General features: G+C 38.5%; 1 protein-coding gene across 2 annotated transcripts in view; it reads left to right on the top strand.

Annotated features, from left to right (window-relative positions):
- The first annotated feature begins 206 nt into the window (after positions 1 to 206).
- Positions 207 to 9,564, top strand: part of LOC108667696 (phenoloxidase-activating factor 1) — a 35,625-nt gene continuing 26,267 nt past the window's right edge. Inside the window, exons 1-11 of one of the 2 annotated variants that reach the window (XM_047881959.1) lie at positions 207 to 327; positions 3,576 to 3,632; positions 3,979 to 4,204; positions 4,481 to 4,580; positions 4,967 to 5,423; positions 6,105 to 6,241; positions 6,501 to 6,661; positions 7,126 to 7,224; positions 7,419 to 7,444; positions 7,808 to 7,924; positions 8,125 to 9,384. In XM_047881959.1, the coding sequence (XP_047737915.1) occupies positions 292 to 327; positions 3,576 to 3,632; positions 3,979 to 4,204; positions 4,481 to 4,580; positions 4,967 to 5,423; positions 6,105 to 6,241; positions 6,501 to 6,661; positions 7,126 to 7,224; positions 7,419 to 7,444; positions 7,808 to 7,924; positions 8,125 to 8,292 (1,584 nt within the window). In that variant the 5' untranslated portion in view covers positions 207 to 291 and the 3' untranslated portion in view covers positions 8,293 to 9,384. Of the gene's footprint in view, positions 328 to 3,575; positions 3,633 to 3,978; positions 4,205 to 4,480; positions 4,581 to 4,966; positions 5,424 to 6,104; positions 6,242 to 6,500; positions 6,662 to 7,125; positions 7,225 to 7,418; positions 7,445 to 7,807; positions 7,925 to 8,124; positions 9,385 to 9,564 lie in introns of those variants that run through there. The other variant, XM_047881958.1, reaches the window with a different exon arrangement.

The following is a 9,564-nucleotide window of genomic DNA, read 5'->3' as shown; positions in this document are numbered from 1 at the left end:
AATCCATATAATTATCAGTTCGTACCTGAGCGCGTGGCCGCATGGCAGTTGTCATAAATTATTAAGCAACGCTGTGGCTTCCATGTACGGCAGGGAGAAGTGCCTTCTGGACTTCCTAGCGTCTATTTTTAAAGCAGGTAAGAACTGACGTTGAAGTTAGCATCAGGAGTGAGGCTTCACAGGACTTACGTAGTGCGAGTATTGCTGTGAACAGGCTCGGGTGTGCTCGCCATCGTGTGCTCTGTAGATCATTTATTGAGTGTTGAACGTTGCGGTCTGTTATTCAGTACAATGTTTCCGTTTACAATACATTCAAGATTTTATACAGTGAGTATTTGTGAATCTTCTTGGACCGCATACTATTTACGAGGCATAATTTAAGAACCTCTTCCCCGCCTTTGATATTATTTATGTTAGGTACTTTGCCCAAATATTGGCAGTTGATTTCATCTCGTTATTCTGCATTAAGTATTGATTATCATAATCACAAATGGTCAAATCCAAACATTCTATTTGTTAAGGAATTCAATTTATTCAAACATGCATTTTCATCTGTTTAATGAAGATGGGAATAAATCTGTTGATGATGTAGACGGAAATAAATGTGTTTGCTGGTGTTACCCGAGGTACAGTAAGAAACCAATATGTTTGTGATGGTAGCTTGCGATGTAACAACAATGTGAGTCAGCCCTTTAAAAGTAAACAAAACTTGCTTCACCAATTCATTTCAGCCATTTGTACCCATGCTTTATCACAACTTAGTTTAAAACATAATTAATTATGCTACAAAGTTTGAGTGCTTGAGAATATTTGTGCAAATAGATTCACTGAAGTCTCATGCTTCCCTTTGGCCTATTTATTTAGTGTTACATTATCTTCAGAATACATTCTCATGGTACTTAACATTTCTGTTTGTAAGTAAACAGTAAACACTGATCTATAAATTAAAGTAAAAATGAAATAAATTACTGTATAAAGTAATTAATAAACCCTCTGAATCTTCACGAGTATTTCTCGGTCAGAACAGCTGTCATATTCATCCCATTCAAGAAATGGTACGATGTATTTAAAAGATTTAAGAATGCATTACATAATCAAGGCTGTAACTTACATCCGGGAATCTGAATACCTCCAAAGTTAAGCAACTAATAACTGATTAAATTTATAACAAAAACAGGTAACTCCTTTTAAAAATATCCAAACCTTCCTGCTAGGCTAACGAACATTAATTTGGCCTATTTATGTAGTGTTACATTATCTTCAGAATATATTCTCAAGGTACTTAACATTTCTGTTTGTAAGTAAACAGTAAACACTGATCTATAAATTAAAGTAAAAATTAAATAAATTGCTATATAAAGTAATTAATAAACCCTCTGAATCTTCACGAGTATTACTCGGTCAGAACAGCTGTCATATTCATCCCATTCAAAAAATGGTACGATGTATTTAAAAGATTTAAGATTGCATTACATAATAAGGCTGTAACTTACATCCGGGAATCTGTATACCTCCAAAGTTAAGCATCTAATAACTGATTAAATTTACAACAAAAACAGGTAACCCCTTTTAAAAATATCCAAACCTTCCTGCTAGGCTAACGAATATTAAAAAGTACTAACTTGTACTAACTAGCTGCACAAATGTTGCGTGAGATGCAACAGGAGATTCTCTCATACGCATCAAGGCTATACGAGTATACGTGGAACACCTGTACTACCGGTCGGGCGAGTTGAAAAATTAACATCCTTCCACAGCATCTTGCTAGGCCCTCCAGCCGTCCAGCTCTGAGTTAAAGACAAGCAATATATTTGCAAGATGAATAATTATTTAACATGAAGCTTTAAATCTCCTCGAATATTTTTCTTGCGTCCATGGTAACTGATAACTGCTGACACTGATTTACGAGTATGTCGAGTACGGAGCTGCTCAATTGTAAATGTTTCTCATGCCTTATCCTTGATTGTTCTCAATTAAATTGTGGTCACAACTTCTTGTTTCATTACGTAACATCTTCTCAGATTTCGATACTTGCAATTTAGCGAAGTTTTCTGTGAAGTTGAGTGAGAAAATCACATAAAATGACGAGCAATGTCAAATCTTCAAGACCATAGGCCTTTTTTAGGTTAGCCCACAATTCTTTTCACGATGGATGACCAGATAGTTTTTTGTTGTTTTGAATGTCATTTGGTCTTTCCAACGCGCTTGGTCTTTTTCATAATAGATAACATTGCCATTATTGAACTTGTGTAAGTGCTTATAATATTTATTCATTAATTTTTACAACGCTGTTATAATAACTAGTTTTTAGCTTTGAATGCATGAAAACTCAGGTGACTGTCCAAACTCCTCAGTTCACAAAGAACAAGCGAAGTCGCGCGCATAAGTTTGGACGAGTTGCGCTTCCACGCCTGCCCAACACGGAAATATTTAGCCGTCATGCGCATGCAACGCGGGCATGCCACGCAGGGCATGCAACGCAGGGCATGCCACGCAGGGCATGCCACGCAGGGCATGCAACGCAGGGCATGCCACGCAGGGCATGCATATCCAGCATTCCGGTCGACGCTGCATTATAGAGCCGAGAGAAAACTGAGCTGGAACTGGCCTCTCAAAAATGAATAAGTCTTGTTGTCCAAATAATAACAAACTTTGTGCACGTAATATTTATACGCAATTTTTCAAGGGTTAAACTTGTCACTATAAACCGAGCAAGGGAAAAAAGTGCTTCGGTATTTAGACAAAGTTTCAATCATATTCTTGAGTGTGAGCGAGAGCCGAACCTTTGCTCAGTGCTACCGTATAATTTGCATGCGTCATGCCTTGAAACCTAGAATCTTAGAACAAAAAAAAACAAACTTTCATATAGTTACAGTATGTGACCACTTTATGGGCTTTAAATAAATATTTCATATTATTTTCTAAAAAATAATCTATTAAGCTAAAACACATTTTATGAAGAATGTATCAGAAATTTTCGTGTTTCTAATTTAAAATTTTCAGTGTTTCTATTCAACAGAAGCTTCTGATATCGACCATGCTGCAGCTGGCCGTACTTCACAGCTCCTTCTCACAGGTGCATGCATTCCAAATTTCGTAAAACTATAGCTTCTCCATTGATAGAATGATTTGAAATATATTATTTTTTTAAAATGAAATACAAATTCTGTTTATTATTATCATGTCTCACGTTTTTCATATTAGAGTTTCTTTCCCATGCATGTCCTGCGTTGTTTTACGTGAGGGCTTGAATGCAAAATTTTGTTTTGAATCCAATTTTTTCAAGCCGCGCACACTTTTTAAGTAATTAGAACTTGTCGATAACTCTGAAAAGACATATTGTTTAACTTATATAGGAATGATTACTCAATTTACCTGTAAAATTTGAATATAAGACCAATCTTTTTCCTGATCTGCTTTCAGATCGTGTTTCCTGGACAGGATAGCAGCAGCAGCAGCAGCAGCAGCAGATATTTTCTAAAAAATAATCTATTAAGCTAAAACACATTTTATGAAGAATGTATCAGAAATTTTCGTGTTTCTAATTTAAAATTTTCATTGTTTCTATTCAACAGAAGCTTCTGATATCGACCGTGCTGCAGCTGGCCGTACTTCACAGCTCCTTCTCACAGGTGCGTGCATTCCAAATTTCGCAAAACTATAGCTTCGCGGTTGCCAGAATAATCGAAAAAAAAATATATTTTTAATAAAATTATATACAAATACAATTTATAAGAGTCATGTCTCACCTTTTTCATATTAGAATTTCTTTACCATGTAGTGCGTTGTTTTAAGTGAGGGGTTGTATGCAAAATTTAGTTTTGAATCCAATTTTTTCTCGTAGCGCACGTGTTTTAAGTAATTAGAACTTGTCGATAACTCTGAAAAGACATATTGTTTAACTTATATAGGAATGATTACTCAATTTACCTGTAAAATTTGAATATAAGACCAATCTTTCTCATGATCTGCTTTCAGATCGTGTTTCCTGGACAGGATAGCAGCAGCAGCAGCAGCAGCAGCAGCAGTAGCAGTAGAATTAACAGCGGTTCGCCTTCAGACGCCAACAACACAATTCTGTCACTCGATGACACCTTAGCCGGTGCTGTGAACCACGACAGACTTAATCGCAACTCGGCCGCATTTTACCGCGGCTTGAGTGATAAATTCTTACCGCGATGCTCGTTTCCTACGGGAGGACAAGGTGGGAATTCGTTAGATACGTCAATACTTTGATCTGTGCTACTATATATTAAACAATCATTGCAATTTAACTCTTAATACGGGTACATTGATTGTCGTTAATGCTATTGTACGTAAATGTCTTCTCCACAGTTGACAGTATGCACGCTACAAGTTAGTTATTTTTTCGGAAGAAAATAATTGGTATAAAAATCAGGAGGAGACATAAAAGTTGGAATATCAAATAACCGCTTTGTTTAGCTATCAAAATTACCTGCGATTTTTACTTTACTTGCAGGCCAGTGCGTTAGGTTATTTCAGTGCCCTTACATGATCCCATTTGTGAGCCGCCTCCGCGACCCGCAAACTTTCAACTTCGTCAGACAACACATCTGCAGGTTAGTCAGTTCTTTGCTGCAGGTCTTTTGGAAAATCAATCATGCGTTTTTAACAGATATTTACAAATTTAGAAGCGCTATCAGCTTGATTGCCTTCATATTTTTTTAATAAATTGTAAATTTTCGTGTAACTTTATACATGCATCTTCTTCATGTGCCGAAAACGCAATGATACTATGATCCAGCTCGTTTATTGGCTGGTTATTTCATGCTTCGAGTTCGAACTGAGCCATAATAAATTCAACAGTTTTTGAAATCCTAATTTGAACTTAATAGTGATCACGTCCTAAATATTCATAGGAGTATACTCTCAAACATTCAGTTGAATCATCGATCGTTTGCTTAAGTTTTTGGAATAACCAGCTCTTTAATTTCATTCTCCACAGCGTCATCGGCCGCACTGTATTTCTGTGCTGCCCCAATCAGGCTTCCCCTCTCCCAACTTTTGGAGTCAATGCTTCCCCAGGACAGACGTTCCCATCTCTACCAAGTTCTGCGGTGTCAGTCCAGCCTGTGGGACTTATACAGCCTGCGATCCCTTTCCAACCAGCGGTACCTCTACAGCCTGCGGGACCTTTGACTCCCCAGTCCGTCCTCTCGTTTCCATCATTAAGCTCGACTACCTCGTTAGGCTCAACCAGCAGTGGAGGGTTTAATTCAGGTCAAAGTTTCAATCGCCCTGGTTCAACAAACAGCGGAGGATTTATATCAGGACAAAGTTCAAGTGACCCCATAAGATTAACTTCGACTGGTGTGGCAAACTCTTTTAATGGAGCTGATTTAAGCGTAGGGGACTGCGGGAGATCTAACGTACCATTCATCGTAGGCGGCCGAAGCACAGCAGTAAGTACTGCGTTGTGTTCGTTGATTAACACGTTGAGTGCGGCAAGACCAACGGGTGGGTTGCAGGGTCTTTTTTCTGGACAAATTCTGTGATTTAGTTTTTTTCTATTGCGTTGGCTGACAAGAATTTATGATGTTGATACTTCCTTATTAGATTTCAAACTGTTGGTACAGGAAAAAGGAAAATCGAATTTTTGCGCCGAAGCTTACTAANATCTCAACTACAAGCTATTGTAACGTAAAATAATCAATTATCCAGGCCAACTAAGTTGGTTCCAAGAACCATTTCAAGTCATTTATACATAGTAGAGATCGAGTGTTCAAAGACGCGCATAGTTCCGGGCTTGAAAGGCAAGTCCTATGAGGAAAGATTAAAGATTATGAATTTTTTTTGACACTTCCTCACTGAAAACCATGCATTATTTGGCTGATTCTCTTCCATGAGACCGCTAAGCTTGATGATAGCTTTAAACCGCATTTCAATAACATTGGCGTGTTCACTTGGCTGGAATTCCCATGTTTCCAGTGAATCCTCTCGTCAAAATACCATATATTTTAATGGGGGCTCACACTCTGTTTCTGTGCTGAAGCAATTGAATTGCAATTGTTGCAATGCATGCAATTGAATTGCAATTGTTGCAATGCATGATTTAAATTGTTGCTATTCCCTGACAATTTCAGCCGGGCTCGTACCCCTGGCTAGCAGCTGTGGGTGCGCCGGCACGAGACGGCGTCCGCTTCATCGTTGCGTGTGGGGGCTCGCTGATCACCGCGCAATACGTCATCTCAGCAGCACACTGCTTCACTGAACTGCCTTTGTGAGTTGCTTGCATACACAGATTATTGATTATTATTTATCGCAGCTAAACAGCGTTTCCTCAGATTTTTTTGAGAAATCAACAGTCTCGTAAAGTGTGATTATATCAACAATCGCTTAATATTTAATTTCATTCACGGACGGCGAATTGAAGAATGAATTATTGAATGAATTCAATGAATTATCTGCAACATTAATCACGGAATTTCACTCTTGAACATTGGATGATGTGTCATTTGATTCATATTCGTCTCATGCAGAACACACGTGCGGCTTGGAGAACACGACATAACTTCCAACAGAGATGGCGTGCAGCCTCAGGACTTCCGTATCCTGCGGCACATCAATCCTGGCTACAACACAGCCACCAAACTCAACGACATTGAGCTCCTACAGCTCGACAGGACGGTCAATTTCAATGGCAAGTTTCAAGAAAGACTTGGAATTAGGATTTTTGGAGGAATTAAGATTTTAAGAGTAATTAGGATTTGTCGGATTTTAGAAGGTATTAGGATTTTTAGGATTCTTAATCCAAGAAGGATTAGGAATTATGATTTCCTTCTAGATTAGGCTTTAGCAAATCATCCAATTTAATATGTTACAAATAATCGGGAAGCTTGCTTCATTCACGTGACAGTGAGACAACTAAAAAATTAGAACATTTTATTGTCACAGTCACAGGACTGTGTCATCCAATTTGTACAATGAATTCATAACCTTGCATTTTTACACTCATGAATTTATGATTGTTGGAGTGGATTTCGTGTTTGACCAATTGTTAAATTCTATTGTTGTTTAGTAACTTTCTGGCTAAGTTGTAGGTAGCAAGACCGGCTCGGCATTATGTAAGCACATCACATTTCAAGAGAATATATTTTTTTCCAGATTTCATCAGGCCAGTGTGCCTGCCAACCTTAGAGATCACAAGAAGTGGTTTCCGAGGTGCTCAGTTTGAGGTCGTAGGATGGGGGTCAACCCGTGAAGGTAATTCTCATCAAGAATACTTCTCATCTTATTTTTTTTTAAAGAAAATTCTACAGTAACGTTGTGGTTTTGAAGTTCATGTACAAACTAGGCATCAAAATATTTTTACTCAGTGAAAAACAACGAGCTTTATTAGTTTTTATCGAAACAATCGCGATAGATCTTGTATCGCAAGTTTATTTATTTTCTCGCAGCTGGTGCGGGTAGCACCACTCCTTTGGTAGCCAATATACCTCATGTTGAGGGGGCGGTGTGTCAGGAGCAGTACAGGCAACGCCTCGCTCTACGTCCTGAACAGCAGATTTGTGCCGGGACAACAGGGATTGACTCATGTCAGGTACGATAACTCTCTGAGAATTATTCTGTTTAGGTACGTTGTTCAGCTTGGCTAGAGATCGCTTGCAGCATTTTGATTACTCAGATTCACCGCATGAATATGAAAACAAAAACTTCTGGTCGAATAAACGGTCACAACTGTTAATTCGTGTATGGTTTTCAATCGTGAGTTTCCATATTGCTTTTTTGTTCGTCGTGCAGGGTGACAGCGGAGGACCTCTCCAGTACCTGAGCGAATCAACAGGAGGTAGCCAATATACCTCATGTTGAGGGGGCGGTGTGTCAGGAGCAGTACAGGCAACGCCTCGCTCTACGTCCTGAACAGCAGATTTGTGCCGGGACAACCGGGATTGACTCTTGTCAGGTACGATAACTCTCTGAGAATTATTCTGTTTAGGTACGTTAATAAGCTAAGCTAGAGATCGCTTGCAGCATTTTAATTACTCAGATTTACCGCATGAATATGAAAACAACAATTTCTGGTCGAATAAACGGTCACCACTGTTAATTCGTGTATGGTTTTCAATCGTGAGTTTCCATACTGATTTTTTGTTCGTCGTGCAGGGTGACAGCGGAGGACCTCTCCAGTACCTGAGCGAGTCAACAGGTCGTTACTACCTTGTGGGGGTAGTGTCCTTCGGTGTAGGATGTGCCCGAACAGGCTTCCCTGGAGTTTACTCGAAGGTAGAATATTTCTTACCGTGGATTCGCCAGAACGTCCAGACGTTCTGAAATGTCTTGTCGCTCTCTAATGTTCAAGCGCTCTAAAATCTCGAACCGCTCTCGGAATGTCCATACGCTCTCAAAAGTTCTGACGCTGTAAAATGTCTTGCCATTCATGAATGTGCGTGCACAAAGCTTAAGAAATTACCAAGTCTTTAAATATGAAAACATTTTGAAATGTACGGATACTTTGAAACACTTGAAAAATGCTGTTCTTAATATGCTGCCATGCAATGGTCACAGGTCTCTAAAACAACGATTTGTATTAATCTGAAGCATAATTTAAATGTTTTCTCAGCAATCAAGTTTACAAATTATTATTGAATTATAATAATTATAATAATATTATTGTTATTACATATTCTGAAGAGCATGTGGTTAATGGATCAGTAAATTTGATCAGACGCCGTTCCGGCTTACGTTACCAAGAAAGGCAGATACGCATGATGCAACGTATGACAGTCACGGCTGTGCACCATGCATGACTATTAATTTTGTCAATTTTATTGAACTCATTCATCTGGCCACGGACTACGTAATTGATTTTAGGGGTTAGTGGTTTGGCGAGAGACTAGCATGAAGTTCATTGGGACAAAATCCTTCATCAGGACTAGGAATCATTCACACAGAAAAATTAATGCACCGACTTGTCCATATATTGATAAACTTACTTTCCCACAGAAAACAGCGGACTTGGCACAAACATGTACAGTTGCCGTGACTATAGCTGGGCCAGGATAACCTACACTAGAGGTTAGAGCAAAAAGTGCATCATTGTTTGGAGAAAAGTCTCCATATTTTTCTTTTGAGTATAATATCAAGGAGCCTGATGCTCAAAAATCGTTAAATTTGAATTTAATTAGAAAATGAGTTAAATTAGAGTGAAGAACTGCACTTGAGCCTGCGAAGAGAGTGTAATATTGTTTCTAATAATTTTGCTATGTATCGACACGAAAACGTGTAATCCTGAGTAAACATTTACTAAAATCAGGAAAAATCGAATTTTTTACGGTTGTTTCTTTGAAATGGCATTAATTTTATGGTCGCCTCCATAAATAAACTTACTTTTTTGTCATACGCCCTACGGAAAAGGCGCATCATATACTCTGTCTCTTATACACATCTAGATGTGTATAAGAGACAGCCTTATAACATTTCCTTGCGCTGTGCAGGAGAATGATATTTGCTGATGTTCGAATACGGGCATTTTCTAATAGGATTTTCTTGAGGTGCAGGCACAGATGATTGGTGAGGTTCGATTACAGGCATTTTCTTATGACA

The sequence above is a fragment of the Hyalella azteca genome, unplaced genomic scaffold, assembly GCF_000764305.2.
Source record: "Hyalella azteca isolate HAZT.00-mixed unplaced genomic scaffold, Hazt_2.0.2 contig9243, whole genome shotgun sequence".
Lineage (NCBI taxonomy): Eukaryota > Metazoa > Arthropoda > Malacostraca > Amphipoda > Hyalellidae > Hyalella > Hyalella azteca.
Note: the sequence above shows the minus strand (reverse complement) of the source record. Positions and strands in the feature narration are given on the sequence as shown.